The sequence below is a fragment of the Pungitius pungitius genome, chromosome 18, assembly GCF_949316345.1.
Source record: "Pungitius pungitius chromosome 18, fPunPun2.1, whole genome shotgun sequence".
NCBI lineage: Eukaryota > Metazoa > Chordata > Actinopteri > Perciformes > Gasterosteidae > Pungitius > Pungitius pungitius.
The window spans coordinates 1,644,791-1,663,263 of record NC_084917.1 but is presented as its reverse complement, the minus strand read 5'-3'; the positions used below and the strand labels follow the sequence as shown (position 1 = coordinate 1,663,263).

At 47.4% G+C, this 18,473-nt stretch overlaps 1 protein-coding gene across 1 annotated transcript; it reads right to left on the bottom strand.

Annotated features, from left to right (window-relative positions):
• Positions 1-211: 211 nt before the first annotated feature.
• lhx5 (LIM homeobox 5) lies at positions 212-10,843 on the bottom strand. Its single transcript, XM_037485633.2, has 5 exons — positions 10,180-10,843; positions 8,075-8,298; positions 7,265-7,542; positions 4,642-4,807; positions 212-688 (listed from the first exon to the last, which is right to left on the bottom strand). Exons 1-5 carry the CDS (start codon positions 10,350-10,352, stop codon positions 339-341), a joined length of 1,191 nt encoding a protein of 396 aa, XP_037341530.2. The 5' UTR covers positions 10,353-10,843; the 3' UTR covers positions 212-338.
• Positions 10,844-18,473: the final 7,630 nt, after the last annotated feature.

The following is an 18,473-nucleotide window of genomic DNA, read 5'->3' as shown; positions in this document are numbered from 1 at the left end:
AGAGTGGCAACATTAAAAAAAAAAAAAACCAATATTGCTTTGAAGCAACGTAAAAACCAGACAAAGCGAAGATGACCAGAGGTCCAGTAATCCTCAGCGGGTTCCGCTCCGTGATTCTACCGGGGAGCGAACATCTCCCCCCGGCCGCCCGTCTCCATCCTCCGCCCCCCCCCCCCCCCCCCCATCGGAAAATCATTTTTTTTATTTCTTTTAAAGTCCTCCATAGAAATGTGATCTGACATGTTCACTCCACCGCGTGTGTGTGTGCGCGTGAGTGCGTGCGCGTGTCTGTCTCCTGAATGAACTGGTCCCTGGTGGTGCGCCCCGCCCCCCCCCCCTCACCAGGCCGTGGTCTCCCCCATCTCCGGGCCCTGGTGGGACATCGGAGCGCTGTAGCTTGAGTTGCTCGCCAGGGAGAAGGGAGGACTGGGCCCCCCCCCGTAGACCTCCCCGGGGACGGGCTGCAGGGAGCCCGGCAAGCCCGGCTCCGGGCTCGGGGTCTCCGCGTGGGAGATCATGTCCGTGAACCTTTGGTCGTCTGACGGGTGGCGGCCCGACCCCTCCATCGCCCCGGGTCCGGAGCCCAGGATGTAGGGGGACTCGGCCGGAGACTGAGCCTGCGAGGAGGGGGGGCCGTGGGGGAAGAAGTCGTAGTTGCTCCCCGGTCCGTAGTAGTCGCCTTGGTATTCTGGGGGGAGGAGAGAAGGAAGGGGGGGGGGGGGGGGCACGGAAGTCAGACTTTTAGAATATGTGGGGTTTTTTAATCACCTTCGCCTCAGTATGTGTAGCTACACCGCCCCCCCCCCCCCAGTGGTGAAATTGATCATGTCCCATTTCCAGTCAACCGTTCTCAAGCAGCCTCATTGCGGTGTATAAACAACTCCACTCTTCTCCACCTCACTTCTCACACACTACATTCATCTCACTTGGGGAGGAAGCACCTCCACGCACCCCCCCCCCCCCCCCCACCCCTCGAGAAACTTCCCGGATCCAGATGAGGAACTCCAGAATGAGTTTTTTCCCCAGCTCCACCTCCCTCTCCTCCACCTTTCCCTCGTCGCTCCATTATTCCCAGCATGCACTCTGACGGATTGGTTTCATTATCGGATAATCCCACAGTGTTTTTTTTTGATCAAGTGACGAATCGTTCGCTCGATGAATCGTCATAAACCACGTGACACGTGCGCCTCAAACCACGAGGAGAAGGAGCCCCGGCAAACAGCAGCATTTACAGGCCAATATTTAAAAGAATTATCACAACTAATTGTCAGTGGAATAATCAGATCCTGTAAACACCTGTTTTGTGTCTCCACACCTGCTGCAGCCATGCAGGTACAGGGGGAGGGGGGGGGGGCATCCTCTGGGGACCGTGAATCCAACCACAGAATGTGAATGAATCTCCTCCTTGACGTGATTCAGGTTCCTGGCACGTTAATGACAGCAAAGAGCCCAAATTCCCGGCTCCCACGGAAAATCTCTTGCACACACTCGGATTTTACAAATGCTCTCGACATCACCTCTAACACTGAGTGACATGTTTACGCCTCCGAGAGGCTTCCTGCATAAACCGCCTGATGTTTGATGTCTCCTGTATTCACATGCAGGCCTCATCTTCATTGGTTATTCATGAATTTTTGAAGAGTTGAAGGGTTTTTTTTAGTCTCTGTTAGTATTTATGTTTCCTGGTTTTAGCTCCCAGCGCACTTTGTTTCTGGGGCTCGCAGCATTGGAAAGTTCATTCTGATCAATTGATTTTACACTGTAGATTTACTGTAAAATTGAACATTTTTCCTGCCATGTGTTTTTTTGTCTCATTGTCCATTGTCTCAATGTCTTATTGTCCCAATGTTATGAACCAACTGCTTATGTGGAACTTTGGCGATGAATGAATGAATCAAAGCCCCCGAAGGCCTTTACACACCGATTGTGTGACGATTACACGTCTTAATTATTAAATATTCAATTGAAAGTTTGCCGTTTTCGTTACAGAGCCTCTGTGTTGTTGTTTAGAACCAACTCACGATGCAAAGCCTCCATTAATACAACCGCATTACCAAAAAGTAAATGATTTATTCCGTACTCTATTAAAGTCATCACAACAAAATGAGTTATAAGAACTGAAATAAATAATTCACTATTAAACAGGTAAACATACATATTATTATTGAAGGCCTGAATAGTGCAGCTGCAAAGAATGATGGGAAAAAACGTTATCTGCTTCCCTTCGGTTAAGGATGTCCAGGTGTATCCTATGCTGAAGGAGACAAGGAAGGAAGCGATGAAGCACCTTTCCTCGCCGCATTTAGAGGGTTCAGCTTCCATTTAAACTTTCTGAGGATAAGGTCACGTCTTCGTTGTTATAATTTGGGGGAACTTGTTTCCAACACCTGTGGGATCCGTGCAGCTCAAATTGGGGTTGAAGTCGTTGATTTCCTACTGGGATCCTCCTGAATGCCACATGCAGGAAGCCTTTAGCTTAGCTTAGCTTAGCTTAGCACAATGGTTTAATGGTGATTCTGAAGTTACCACAACCACAATATGCCGAGTTCATGATCTTTTGAAGATAAACTCTATACAAAGAGGCCTTGTCACCGGGATGTCATCCACTGATTGGAATCCTCTGGGCGTTGCCATCTTGGGGTTTTTTTTGGAAGCAAAAGCGACAAAAGAGAGAACGAACAACTAATCGCTGAATCCCCCCAAAAACGTCAAGCCAGACTAAATGTTGGCAACTTTCGCAGTGCAAAATACCTGTCAATCAATTAACAAAGAGTCTGAATATTCCTTAAATCATGAACCTGAGAAATTGTGGACTTGTGACTGAGTTCTGTGTCTTGATTTGGGGCGTTTTCCCCTAATAGTGAATTTCTTGACTGGTTTACCAAATAAAAACACCATCAGAACCGAAGGGCCGGTCCACTCCGCATGATGCAGTGACATCACAAACCGGCCTTTTGTTTCACACCTCAAGCACCCCTCCCACCTCCCTGCCCCCCCCCCTCCAAACCGCTCCAGTCCCATTAAACCCATTCTGTTCCAACAGCACCTGAAACCGAGATGGATGGCAACACTAGAATGCTTCCTCCTCTTCCTCCTCTTCCTCCAACCAGCAGCTAACAGGTCACCTATCAACAAAACACTGCCTTCATTCACTGCTGCACGTGGCCTGTTTTTTGGGGGGGGTGGGGGGGGGGGGGGGGGGGGTCACCAAGCAATAAGAGCCACACACTTCCACCAACAAATCTAATGATTTGATCCCACAAACAGGCCCCTGCTAGTTTGGGCGACCTTGACAATAAACAGAGCTTTTGTTGTGGGGAATATGTGTGATTGAGGGGGGGGGGGGTTGCTATAATTACAAACTCGCATGCAAACGCACTACTCCGCACACACACGCGCACGCACGCACGCACGCCCCCTGAGCAGGAACATAAGGAAGCAGCGAGCCGGCGGCCTGTCGCTGCCGCGGCACAAAAGGGTGTGAAAGGCAGGACGGGGAGAGGCGACAGGGAGGGAAGAAGCCCCCCCCCCCCCCCTCTCAACCCACCCCCAACCCTCACACTGCATGCGCGTGCAGCCTTGACGGGCTCCGGTTCATTGTGCCGCTGTTACGTTCTGCTCGTGTCTCCGAATGATTGACATTGTTCTTGATAAGCGACCAACAGAGAATTCAACGACCCGCGTTCCTGATTCGTTATTAAAGAAGGTCTTGACACGCTTTTTTTTTCTATTTTGAAGGAATATTGATTTTTGAAGGGGTCCTCAGACCAGAAGGAGATCCCATTGTGTGAGAACATACAGTGTAGCTGATCACTTTGTCTGCAATTAATTTTCCCAGCTGGAATAGCAGCAGCACAAAAATGAAGGAATTAAAAACGTTCGCAATTGAATAACTAGAAATATTTTTTTTTCCCGCTTTGTAAACATTCAAGAAAATTCTTAAATTGTGTCTATGTAAAGAGTCAGAAAATAAGCGTGACTCCACATATTTCACAACATAAAAGATAAAGGCGCCATGAGAAATATTTTAATATGCCCGTCTTTTTAATGAATACTTGACATATTTTCCTGTTCAACATTGTAAAGACTTTTCAACGAGTTCAAATAATTCATCAAACCTCCAATGTGCTGCTTTTGGTCCTTTCGTTCCTTAATCATTTGTTGAAGAAATCACTGATTTTTTTATTTTTTTAAAACGAGGTGAGCACCGAATGAATGTTTTTTTTCTTCTTAATCTTTTAAAGAGGCACGTTTTCATCTAAATTAAAAGGTTCTGCGTTTTAAAGCAGAATCAAATCCCACAAACACCGTGATGTATTGATCCAGTTTACGTTACTTTTGAAGTTCTCCGCCAAACAAAAAAAGATTGAACATAAACCATTTATTTCTGGCTGAAGTATGCCCAGCCCCCCACCCTACGCCCCCCACCCATGATGCAACACTTTTCACTACAAGGGCTTGATTGCGACATCCTCCCAGCTGTCTCGCTGAGAGGCCCCGCGTGACAGGGTGCAGGTTTCACGCTTTTACCTCCGACCAAAGGCTGCAATCAGCTGATCGCATATTGTGTCTCCCAACGACAGACGAATAGCCCCCCCCCCCCGCCACCCACCACCACCACCAGGAGACTTTATTTCGTACCTCCGTAGTAGCCGTAGGCTCCGGGCCCCAGAATGTCGGGGTCCTCCAGCCGGCCTCCCAGGGGCCTCATCCTCCTCGGGCCCCGGAAGAAGGCGTGCCGCCGGGCCCCCAGGGCGCTGAGCTGCTTCATCCGTCGCTCTTTGGATCTCCGGTTCTGGAACCAGACCTGCATCCACGGCGGAGGGAGGGGGGGGGGTAACAGTTATCAGCTGACCTCATCGTGTAAATACATGAAATAAATAAAACGGCTTTAAGCTCTCGATGCGTCATTATAAGAATAGAAATGATACAAAAAAGGTATCTTCAATCCTGATCATTTTAATTTGCTTTTTTTATTGTAATGTTCGTTATTACAGTTTGTGTTGAAATATTCATTTTATTATAGATTTAAGCTCTTAAGGGGTACATTTATTGTAATAAATATTTAATAAGGAGAATAGTCACTAAGCTTCTGGCAAACGGATGAAAGTATTTATACAGATACAATATTATGGAACTGGCTGATATTATATGATATTTCTTGAAGTAATCCGTTTTTCTCCACCAAAAATGTAACTTTACAAACAATTCTGAATAACAGCATCCAAAGGTTCAAGGCTGATGAACTCGTTTAGACAACCACATGGGAGGAAATAGTCTTTGTAAAGGAAGGTTTACTTTAAGTCGTAAGTAATGTTCATTCAGGTGAACGTGAAAGTTGAAGCGTAAATCCTGCGCCTCACTGAAAAGTACAAAGTGGAAATCTTGCAGCGCAAAAACAGAATTACATAAGTTTTTGACCAATTAAGGTTCTTTCCCCCTGTAAATTTGTGATACAAATCAGCACCATGTGTCTGAAGCCATCGGAAAGCCTTGATGTAACAAATAAAATAACAGTTGCAAAACCAAAATGAAGCTCAAAGCCACACGAAGCGCACTTTTAAATAAACAGTGAAGCCACAAATCAGAGCATTAAACAGCCGGGACGCGCGTGAGATAAACGTCTTTGAACGGGAACAAAGGAGCGTTTCAGCGCGCGCGATCCGGAAGAATGTCTGCATCATGAGCACATAACACATCTGCATCACTGCTGCATAATGATGTGTGCTCACCCCAGCCGGGCTGCACCAGAGGCACCAGATCCCACTGTGCAGCAGATTAACAAAACACACACACACACACACACACACACACACACCTAAACCCACTTAGGCTCTGTTCTGCGTGCTGCGGCGGGGAAAAGGCGACACCTGCTTATGGAGAACAATCGTGTGACTGTAGGGTACATTTTTATGGAAATGCTGCGGCTCCCCTCGAGAGACAGAGAGAGAGAGGGAGAGAGAGAGAGAGCGCGCGGGGATTACACGCACGCGCGGGAGGAGCCGCGTGGCTCGCAGGGCTCCCCGCGTCGAGAGCGCCGGTATTTAACGCGCAGCGAACGCAGAGGATGACGAAACGCGGGCGGCCTCCATTTTGGCTCCGAGCAACACAAACACGCGCACGCAAACACACGTGCACACACAAACAAACAAGGAGAGAGAGAGAGGGGGGAGGGAGGGAGGGAGGGAGATGGATGGACTGCCTGACTCATTGATTCATTGATTTATTGTCTGCTTGTTTGAGCTCTGTTGATGCAGCGCTCGCTCGCTCTCTCTCTCACACACACACACACACGCGCGCGCGCGCACACACGCAGTTTATGATACAGATGAGGCGGAGCAAACAGGCTGCAAGTGAGTAAGAGCAGAGAGGTGAGGGAAAAAAGGGGAGGGTGGTATGTAAATCTGTGAAATCAGCGATAATTACAGTGAGTGCACAAAAAGCCACATCACAGTTGGCAGAGATGGTGCTAATCATCCTGACACAGGCTGCACTCACACAGCGCGTGTGTGTGTGTGTGTGCGTGCGTGCGCGCGCGCGCGCGTGCGAACAGACAGTGGCCCCAAAACAAGCCGCTGTTGTTCTGCACAAACCTTGTTTGGGGTTCCTCGCTCGCCGCCTTTGGCAAACACCGCGCTAACCTTTTCTTCTGCAGATTTCATGGCTGCGCAACACGTTTGATTACTGAAATAAACCGCTGGCTGCACAACATAAATGATGTTCTTTTTTGTTTATTGTATCCACGCTTCGGTAAATTGGATTACTAGATCCTAATTTCAGAGAATAAACACACGCCTGCAGGTTTGGACCAGGCAGCGTGGGAAATTGGATGCAAACAGGAATGTTTTTTTTAATAGGAATATCAATAAAAATGATATAGGAGTGAGCAGAATTTATATTTTTTAATTAATGTGTTCCATTTAAGCATTACACTTTCAAAATACAAAAACATGTAATAAAACCGGAATATAATTGTATTATTTTAAATATTAAAAACAGAATTGCTGAAATGGTTTCTTTTGTTTTGTGGGAATATAAAACTAATAAACACATATTCAAACTGACACATCTGCCTCTTTTTCAAGTGTACAGAGAATTAAAAGCAGTTTTCACTCATTTCTATTGAAGGCATTTCCACGGCCATGAAAATAAGAAAATAACACGAACATCCACACGCCGAACCGAGCACGTCGCATTGGGCCATTCCTCATTTAAGAACATTTTATGATGGGGGGGGGGGGGGTGGAGAGAAGTTGCTTCCTACCTGGATGACGCGCATGTTTAGTCCCGTTTCCTGGGCCAGCTGTTCCCGGATGTGCCGCGTGGGTTTCGGCGTGGCCACGAAGGCGGCCTTTAACGTCTCCAGCTGCTTGGCCTTGATGGTGGTCCGCGGCCCGCGCCGCTTGGTCCCCGAGTTCTGCTCCTCGTTCTCAATATTGTTCGTTTCCTTGTCCGAGGACGTGGAATTGTCCGTCTCTTTTATGTCGTCCTGTATTGGGTCCTGCAGATCCGGCGATAAACTCCTATCTGTACACGACGACACTGATGGAGGGGGGGGGACGGGGGGGGGGGGGACACAACAAGACGAAGGTCACCATCCGAAATGTCAGGGAGGAGGGCTACTTAATTAGGTTCACTGAATATGGAGCCAAAATATGACAAAATGTGTTATATTTAAGCGTATTTTTATGTATTTTCATATGTGTGTTATAAACATTAAAATGTATTAAAGCACAATGGCATCTGGCAGATTTTTAGCTATTAAAAAAAATCTGATTTAAAGCAGAAAAATATTTATGTAATAAAAAAATAATGTAAATATCTCTCTGAATGGACAGCGGTCAGAGCAACACTCATCCCGGCGGGTCGCGAACAATAACAGAGCCTTTGTCTCCTGGAGGTAAATATTGGAACCATTCATCTGACAAGGTTGTTGTGAAAGGAAAAACATCCCCACGGACTGCTGAAAATGTCCCGACGGGACCATCGAGTCTTTTGTCCCTCACATGCGTTTATATCACATTGACGAATGCGTGTAAACAAATACAAAAGGTTGCGTCATCGCGCTGATTACCTGAGTTCAAGTTGACCTCCTTGATGACCCCGGAGGTCGAGTAATCTTCTTTGCACACGAACTTGTTTTCGTCTATGACGTAGAGCTCCTCTCCCGTGGACAGCTGCTTGTTGCACACCATGCAGGTGAAGCAGTTCAGGTGGAACACCTTACTGCGGGCTTTGCGCACCAAGTCGTTCGGCGAGATTCCCTGCAGGCACCCCGCGCACTTTGTGCCAAACCGACTGCACCAAACACAACATCGACATTAAGGTGACGTTTTAACCCAAAAGCGAGATTCAGCTCAGGCCCAAACGCGACATCGTAATTATAATTATCGTCATTCTTTTTGTTATAATTGTTATTATCTACAAATGTGCATATAATAATAGTGAAAGGTGTTATCACACCCGCTATGGAGGAATAAAGAATGATACATTTAGAATTCAAATTATAACAACGATGTAATATTGTTACTTCGAATATAATAAAAAAGTCCCCGTCCAAAATAATATTTATGATATTGAATATCAAAGTAGAATTTTTAAAGTTTTCATTTTTCACCATTTTAATAAAAGCCCGCATCGGCATCATTATTAATGAACGTGGCATCAACACTCCAAAGACACAAAATAAAATACATTATAGTATAATAGGATAATTGTAACGGAAATAATAAAAAAGACAATTTCGAATCAAATAGTCTTTTTTTTGGAAGGACCTCTAGAACCCCGCGTGCTCGTTGTTCTGATGGAGGGGCTCCGACAACCACCCCGCGCGGAACGCATTAGTGACAATCAGCACATTGTAGCCGCGGATATGTCACAGGATTACGCAGAGTGGGAGCATTTTAGCGTGGAAATCTTCTCTTAATCCATATTCACCCGCTTAAATACCGAGTGGGGAGAGGACTCATCAATTTGATACACAAATACCCCCCCCCCCCCCCCCACCCACGCCACAATAAACAGCAGAATGCCCCCTCGGATTTGGAAGGTGTTCCATGTTGGGGGGGGAGGGGGAAATCAAACACACCTGAGTGTTATTTGGGGAATCACCTGCATCGTTGCTTTTATGAATATGAGGAGTTTGAGCAGATGTCTGGGGGGGGGGGGTGTCACTATGGGCCTTCTCTACCTGGGGGTGTTGGGGGGGGGGGTTAAGCCTCTGGGTGAAAGCAAGCACTCCTTTTGTGGAGCATTGTTTTAACACTAATGTAGGCTTGTCTCCCCATTTGCAAAGGTATCGCTCCGCTGTCCCTCTTTTCACATGCATGCCCCCCCCCCCCCCCTCTACCCCCTCCCCCACCCCCAAGCGAAAGGGCACAACTCTACTTACACAACAAATGGACATATTAAGGTGATTACTGTTTCGCCTGGCTAATGGCCGGCCATTTAAATCCAGCGCTTGATGGAGCCGCGGAGAAGCGGCGGCCGAGGCCGCGCGAGGCCACACGCACCCCGCCGGACAAAAGCTAATGCGCCGCACATGTCATTAGACAATTTGGGAGTAAATAAGTGACACGCACGGATGTAAATGATGCTAAGAGAGTGCGATGGGACAAGCAAGGGCTTCACTTATCGCTCAATTAGCTGAGACGCTTTTTCCTTTTTCTTTTCGGGTTGGCAAACGGGTTAAAAGCCTAATGGGTGTTTGAGAAAAAGGTGTTTTGTGCATCTGGAAAATAGATGTAAAAAAAATAATAGTGTGGCTGGACAATGAAAATACATTTTTGTGTTTTTTTTGTAGGGGCCCTTTATTAAAATGCCATGTCCGTATGTCAGTGTGAAGATTTATCAAACCATGTATTTGTAAATATATGTAATATTTCTCAAATGAATTCTACATATTAATTTTTTTTCCGTCCACGTTAATAATAAACATTTGTTTAAACCCAGGACTTGATATTTTAACCCATGTGCGTGCATATTATTTTGATCGTGGGCCACATTATTATTATTATTGCTTGTACATTTCTTTTATTTCTCCTGATGCATTTAAACATTTTAAATTCACACATAAGCCGTTTAAGAAACAGAATCTTTTAGCGTGGGGGACTAAAACCAGAGCCGCAATTTGAAGGAACCCCGAATCCGGACCCTGTCCTCCCCTCTCTGTCTCGTTACCTGAAAAAGTCCATTTTGCAATAGAGCTTCCCGTCCCTGGAGAAGCACTTCTCGGTGAGGTTGCAGTTGCACTCGCAGCACTGGACGCACTTGGCGTGCCACGCTCGGTCCAGCACGTTGAGGAGGAACCGGTCCAGGATGGGCCGTTCGCACCCGGCGCAGTGGACCATCATGTCTCCGGCCTGCAGGGCGCAGAGTGCCGACCTTCCCACACGGACCGCGCTGCTCGGACTGGGGCGACCCGGGTCTACGCGGAACAACGTCTTGGCGAGGGGTTGGAGGGGGGGGGGCGTACAGGAGTGTTTTCTAGGGAGAGAGGTGGGCGGTGGAGAGGTGTGCAGTCAGGCCAAAAGTTTAAGGAAGCCTCCGTCCAAAAAAAGAAGAAGAAGCCAAACAAAGGCCAAAAGGCAGCGAGGAGACGCGGTGTAGTCCTGCTCGGTCCCCGGGCGCCGTCACCATCCAAGACCCAGAGGAGAGGCTCCGGAGGTGTGCGTAACGGACATGTCACAGGCGCACAGCGGCGAACACCATCATCCAAACGCGCGCTTTCTAATATGACTTTTTCTGATATTTCATCCGCCTGTCAGCTCGCGCCGTGTGTTGGAGTCCAGTCATTTCTTTCGGACTCACCTCGCGCCGCCGCTCTCGCATCACAGTGCCTCGGTTGTCACGTTTCTTTTTTTTTTTTTTTTTGCCAGAGCGACGCGGCGTCACATTGGATGACGCCCTTGTTAATTCCCCCCCCCCTCCCTCCCCCCTCCCGCCCCGTCCTCCCCCTCCCTCGTTCAGGAAGAACCAATCACAACGCGGTTGTCATGGTTACGCGTTCATAGCTGTAGCCTCCGAGCGAACCCCTGAAATCACAAACCGGGCGCCTGCGGGTGCATGTGGAAGGTTTTTCACGGGGACATCACTGACTTCGTGAGGGGGGAAAGACCACCCACCCCCATAACGCTGCCCCCCCCCCCCCCCAACCCCCTCCCTGCAGCATCAGTGATCGGAACCGTCCAGTTGGACGTCCACAGAGCGGTCCACGCGTTAGGAAACACCGGCACAACGAGCACGTGAACGTGGGAGTAGCCGAACACGCGCTAATGCTACAGAGGCCTCATAATGGCCCTGTGACAAAACGCTCCGTGCACCACACTGTGGCTGCTCTCAGCCGGGGGGTGTTGAGGGGAGGGGAGGGGAGGGGAGGGGGGGGGCTTTTCTCATGCAGAAAGCTATTTACAGGGAAATGCGATGGATTAGCTGCAGCTCATCAATGGGGAGAAGCCGGCGCTTTACACCGAGGCCGCAGATCGAAAAGGGGAATTTCAATATTTACCAACAGGCTCGTTTTTTTTTTTGTTAGTTTGCAGTTAAGTAAACATGCGATACGCTAATGCATGTTAGAGGATGGCAGAGGGGCTTTTTGTCTTCCCGGGTTAATGATGCTTCATTTAAATGACATTAGGTGTGAATTTTGACTCATTTCACACGATTATAGATCAACCAAGACAACATTTAGAGAGGAACCGACAAACAACAGGGCTCCTAGTTATTTTAAAGATACATCAAATACGATTTATATCTCTCTACACATAGAAATCTATTCAACAAATATATATTTATCTATGTATATCTATTGATTTATAAATATTTATATACATATATATTGTTTTTTATATAAATGGATTTACATCTATTCTTTAACAACGTTATATTATATCCATCTATCTATCTAAATCAGCCAAATAAAAGGGATCCAAATAATTAACATGAAATTACTTTAGATTTAACCCGAACAAACATACACACACACACACACACACACACACACACACACACACACACACACACACACACACACACACACACAAACTGTGTTTCTCCTTCATTTGTTGTTGCATCAAACCACCTGAGCTTCATGTATTCCTCTTTATTTCTTCGTTTCCTTGAGTCTCGAATGTATTTCTGCACGAGTTTCTCCATCACACCGAGTGTGCAGCCGTCCTCCAGGCCGCGGCGGTTTAACCCGGCCACTCGGGGGCCTTTGTGCCGACGGGGCTGAATGAGCCTCCCCAATTATCCGAGCTCGTGACCCGGCGGCCTTCAGCCTGGGAAACAAGGGTGGGAAAAAGAGCATGTGAGGCCACCGCGTCCCTGTTTGAACGTGGACGCGTCGCATTGTGCCAAATGATAAAGAAAAACTATAATAAGTGTTTGCTTTGGCTATGGGCCGTGCACACAGAGCCCCCCCCCCCACACACACACACACTCACCTGTGGAGAGGCAGGAGGGAGCTGTCCGTGGTGCTGAAAGGCAGCGACAGGCCCTTTCTTTCTGTCCGCACGGCGGGTTCTGACCCCGTCGTGGCGCTGGTAGATCTGAGGCTCGCCGTCGCTGTGACCTCAGCGTTGACCCTGAGTCGTCCCCGTCCTCCTATAAGGGACCAATCAGTCCTTTTGTGACGTTTCCATTTCAAGGGCTTTACGTTTCACTTCCCCTTGAGGCTTCTCCCACGGATGTTCTTACAGGTTTTATAGATTCATGTTCTTGAATACACACAAACTGACTGACTCATTAAATGCATGTTCAACGCAGACGTTTCCGTCCATACGGTGAGACATAGGGACACTTAGATTCTAACTGGTCTCACAGTGAAGAATATAGCTTCACCCTTGGTGGTAGAAATGCCGTCTCGTCTGCACCCTCACAAAATACTCTCCAAGAGATGCCGAAGGACGGCTCTTTAAATGAAGATCACCGAGACTTTCAGCGCGTAAACGTCACGGACGGCGATTCACGGAAGATTCAAAAAGATGAATCTTTAGAAAGCGCTCTATGAAAAGCATAATCAGCGTGTGTATGTGTTTATCCACCCTGGAGGGTCTGAGCTCTGCTGCTATACGCCCCAGCAGTTCGCCGGCATCACAACACATATTTCTCAAGGACCCGCATGTGAGCATCGTGCTCCTCTTTCTTCGCTGAGAGGCCTTCGTGAAAATGTCTCCGTCTCAACACACGTCCACAGACCCTGAACCCGCGGCGTCCCTCCGGCATCCGTAGAGGGAAGGAACAGGTCAACGTCTGCAAGGACTGACGCTCTCCTTTCAGAGGCAACAAAGAGAGGAGCTTCCTTTCTGGTGAAACAGCTTTCTTATTTGTGGTTCTGGTTGCTGTGCCATTTGAAAGGAAACGAAGAAATACATAGAAATATAGATATAATAGAGTAAAGTATACACTAAGGAATTCCATGTACACGCACACATACGTGTCACATGCAAACTGTTATCTATTATGAATAAACATAGACGTGTACACACGTGTGCACTCTGAGCTGAAATGGAAAGGAAAGGAAAAAATGTGTGTGCGTGTGCATATAACTTTCACCTTTTCTCCCCCTATAAACCCCCCCCCCCACTCTGCACCTTGACAGCCCGGACACCTGAGCGGACCCCCGCCCGCTCCCATGCATGCGGCGTCACCCCGTATGCGCACACGCACACATGTACACCCAAGACCACCTCCGGGCCCACCCCCCACCCCCCCACCTCTCTGGCAGGGCCAGTCCCAGGGGAGAGGTTAGTATGATGGATGTCTGACTGGTAGCCCTCCCCTAGGGCCTCCCCCCCCCACACCCCCCCCGTCACCTCTCCACGCTCTGAATTAAAAGGCCGTTTGTCTCCTCCGAGTCCTCAGCTGTAGAGCGCCGGCCTGCAATTTCACAGCACTCAGAAAGAGAGAGGGAGACCATTACGTGGGGGGTGAGGGGGGGGCTGTCAGGGGAGCCATCAGGGCCCCGGACACGCCTGAGGGACCCTCTCTTTCCCCTCCATCTTTCCCCGACTCCCGTCTCCCTCCACCCACCAACACCTCCGTCCCACTGGAGGCAGCCAACCCTGCGCACAGATATATAAATATTCACGGCCTCGGTTACGCGTGTGTGTGTCTGTGTGTCTGTGTGTGTGTGTCTGTGTGTGTGTGCGTGCGCATCAGCGTGTCATTCTAAACCCATCTCTCTCTCTCTCTGGTGGTGCTAAAAATAAATTAACACATCTAATTATATAAAGGCAGACTATGGAGCTCTTGAAAGAAGGAAAGCACATCACTCGTAAGATGGAAACCATCTCCTGAAATAATAAAACACACTACAGTAACTGGTTTGTGCACCGCGTGGTCTGAGTGTTTACATTGTGAAGGTGGAGGCGAAGAGGTCATGGCCTATTCTTCCTCCTCCTCCTCTTCCTCCTCCTCCTCTTCCTCCTCTTCCTCCTCCTCCTCTTCCTCCTCGCCGTATCTCGCCGACTCCTCTGTTTTTCCCTGCGACGTCGCCGAGCCTTTAGTGGTTCGTCTAAAGGAGGGAAATAGTACAAACGTTTTCGTGGTCAAAATGATAATCACCAATATTCAATGATTTAAGGGACAAAATATTGTTTTTGTGATTTTCACCTCCAGATAATGAACAAATCTTTGAACCCAAATAAGATCGGTCCTTATTCCTGGAAGAAAGAAATTGTATTGTCTCGTATCATTAACAAAGATAATCAAAGTGCTGTTTCTGTCTCAAGATGTGTCACATAATGCCACGAAAATCAACCAATCAAATCAGGTACATTTAATAAATAGTATATCAATCTTCTTCTCTGGACTGTGGCCACAACATTCAGGAACGATGTCCACATGCAAGAGCATCACAGCATCCCCGAACGGGAGCCTCACTGTGCAGCCTGTTCACTGGGTTCTACACATGTACATATAGATATTTATATACTGTATATATTAATGCACAGAGGAAGAGGACATATCAGGCTCAGATACGGAACCTGCGCCTGTTCAGAATAAACAGAAACAATATGACGCCAATCTGTGTATTTGATATGTTGTTTACAACCAACACGCCAACGTGCAACGAGATGCTCGACTCCTGCATCGTATTTTACGGGATTCTTCTGAGCAAAATGTTTCATTTGCCACAAAACAGTCATTTTTCTTCTTTCCTTTCAGCGTTTCTCTTTTGAATTAGTTCAGAAGTGAAACTTCTCTTTGTGAACTCCGGCTCAGCAGGAATGTGAGGACGCGTCGTGACGAGAAGGACGAGAGACACACGGGAAGCAGGAATGTCAAACACGGCCCTCTCAAATACCCGAAATAAAAGGAACCAATTCAAAAACTCTGCTGCCTCCACCCCCCCCCCCCCTTTTCACCTTTCCAGCACCAAGTCACACATTATTCTACACACACACACACACACACACACACTCCTCACGCCGTAAGCCACTGTAACGTGTGAATAGTCTCCGCGCTGCACTGTTCACCAGGTGGACTTTTCCCTCCTGCAGTCGAGCGCCGGTGTGACTTTGCGTGTGAATGAGGAGGAGGGGCTGGGGCCCGGTGGGTCCGGGCCGGTCGAGGCGGCTCACGCGGCGCCGAGGTCGGCCCCCGTCGTTGAGACATAACGAGCGAGATCACCCTTTCGCTGTGGGCAATCCTAATGAGGTAATGAAGGGGCGGGGGCGCGTTGCACCTTTGCCCTCACCTACTCTATTAATCAGAGTAGGGTCACACACTGCCGCCGCGACCCGGCCTCCCCCATCTGCCGGCACTAATGGACCGAGCGATGGATTGAAGGTGCTTTTAGTTAAAGAGCTCTGGTTGGTGGCCAGGGGAGAAGAGAGGGATTGGCATCATTTCCTGGGAGGAAAAACCAGAGGGAAATAGGAGGGGTGGAGGAATTAACACCTCTGAGGTAGTAGTGAGATGTGTGTGTGTGTGTGTGCGTGTGTGTGTGTGTGGCGTCGACCTTTGGCCTCGTCTCAGCCACCTTGAGGAAGGACCGTTTCCTTTCTCTTTTTAGTGTTGGCTGCATCTTTATGGAAAAAACGATTCTTGATCCTCTTGGGGCGAGATGCTAACGTGCTAATGTGGCTATTAGAAGTGGACGTCGCCATCTTGTTTTTTTGCAACTGGTCAGCCAAAAGTGACCAAACCTGCAGTGATGAGGACGTAAAGTCGCCGTGTGCGTCTCTGTTAGAGACCTGTCAATCACAGTAAGCCCCGCCCTAAAGCATCCCCTCTATGGTTTGTCTCTAAATGGACCATCATTCACTAAATGAACCTCATGCTGTACTGAAGAAGACTTGAAACTAGAGATGAAACCATAAACTCATGTTTATTGAGGGAATAAATCAAGAGTAGTAGTTTTTTGATAGACTTCTATGGGACCAGAGGAGTCGCCCCCTGCTGGTCACTGCAGAGACTTTAACACAAGAACTGGATGTGTCAGATATACTGTATATTAATGCAGAGATTATATATCAATGCAGACATAACCCTCACCTTCTTCTTTTCTTAACATAATTAATGTGATTCCTCATGACAACCAAAGGGAAAATCAGTGAACCACAGGAAATTTTTCTGCAAATGTGGCAAATATTTTTTTCCTACATATTTTTAATTTAAAAACATTAGTCACTTCTTCTTGGACTGAAACAAGGTAAATTACCATGATTTATTTTTACATTGTGTGCAGCTATTCACCGTATACGTGGGACAATAAAAGAGATGAAGGGAGGCGATTCTTTATTTGTTTTCAGATCGATTCAATGAGAGATTTCTTGATGCACATTTGATTGCAGGTGTGTCCTGGTTCACTCTCTGTTTACAGGGACATGGCGTCAGAATGTAGAGCAAGAGACAAGAATGAGAGAAAATCTGAGACTATAAATTAAAAAATAGATGAATAAAAATAAGAATATTGAGTTACAGAGTTGATGCAGGAATACAAAAGTCTGTAAATTCAAAATTGTAAAAGCAGCACAAAGAAAAGAAAATACAGACAAGTCAAATATACATTACTGAGGCTTGACTTCATGTTAAAGTAGTTTGAAGGAATTTTATGAATTATTGTATTTAATCAAACAATATTTAAGATTTTAATTAATGGAATTCTTACCTCTCTTTATTCCTCCAACGACTGTTCCGCTGTATTTGGGGGACGGGAAGTTCACTATTTTATCCGGTAAATTAAGTAAAATGAGTGAGTGGATGAAGTTTGGATTAAACGGAAGCAAAAATAAATATTGGTTCTCAGGTGCATAATAATGTTTTTGTGCAAAAGCATGAAGCAGAGAGTTTAGGCACTGGAGATTCAGGAGGAGTTTCTTTAACTGGATAACTTGGTTTCTAATTTCATTTCCCTGTCGGCACGTTGAACAAAAAGAGCATCACTTCAGTTGGACTTCACACTCTGCGCCGTAAAGAGCAAAGTTCACCCAAAATCATCAATATTACATTACATCTAAATAAAACCAATCTGACCAATTCGAATCCTCCCTTCCACTAAATGTTAAAAAACAGTTGAGGCTCTCGAAAAAAATAAACATTACTGGAGATATTTAAACGACATAAACATCTGCTTTAAGGCTCACTGGGCAGGAGGCCAGTCTGATTACTGCCACGGACAAAACGGCTGATTACATAACTCCTGCTACAAGATGTAAACAAACACAATAGAAACCGTTTTAGGATCCCGATCAAACGATCACATGCACGCAAATACCGTCCCAGCCGTCGGTCTGCTGGCTGCAGACAAAGAGGCTGGACCGGTCCGGAGCCACGGGGGAGATGGGAGGACTGGGCAGAGGGGGGAGGTTAGGCATGGAGGGAGGGATGGAGGGATGGAGGGTAATCTCGGCTATGTATGTGCTCTCAGCATCCCGTCCTCCCCTGGCTAACCGCACCGGCGGCCACTTGAATTAGCAGCAGAGGATTATGGGCAGAGAGCCTCATTAATCTGGGCAACAAACATCGGCCAGTGTGAATATTTGCACCCAGAAATTGAAAAGATTAAGTCCTATTTGACAATGACTGGCAGGCTCCGCGCCGCGAGAGAGGCTACTGTTAAATATTCATATGCGGGACTCCGTCTCCTGGCCGCTCGGCCCAGTTCTGCCGGCTCGGAGATTGTCACGAAAAGCAATCTGTGGTTTTGTGTCCTGGGACACAAATTGTCCCGGGGGAAGGAGAGGGGGGTGGACGGGTGGGGGGCGGGGGGGGGGGGTTCCTTTGTGACGGTCAGCACAAAAATAATGCCAATGGAAAGTCAATTAGGAGCTTTATTGTTGGCGGACACACGCGTTAAATGCACCCACGTGACTGAGGCTCATAATATCCCAAAAAGACCACTATGGTGGATGAGGGGGGGGGGGGACAAACATTCAAGACACTACAATGGGGGTTAGTTTAGTTTCATAATCCTAACGTCTGGTTTAGTTTGATAAACCCAACCATTGGTTTAGTTTGATAAACCT

What these genes read in the sequence shown, in the direction of transcription:
- lhx5 (XM_037485633.2), bottom strand. Translation starts at nt 10,352, where the DNA reads ATGATGGTCCACTGCGCCGGGTGCGAACGGCCCATCCTGGACCGGTTC. An exon ending in GGAGGTCAACTTGAACTCAG is followed by an intron (nt 7,543 to 8,074) that starts GTAATCAGCGCG and finishes CCCCTCCATCAG; the next exon opens with TGTCGTCGTGTACAGATAGG. An exon ending in AGCCTACGGCTACTACGGAG is followed by an intron (nt 689 to 4,641) that starts GTACGAAATAAA and finishes TCCTCCCCCCAG; the next exon opens with AATACCAAGGCGACTACTAC.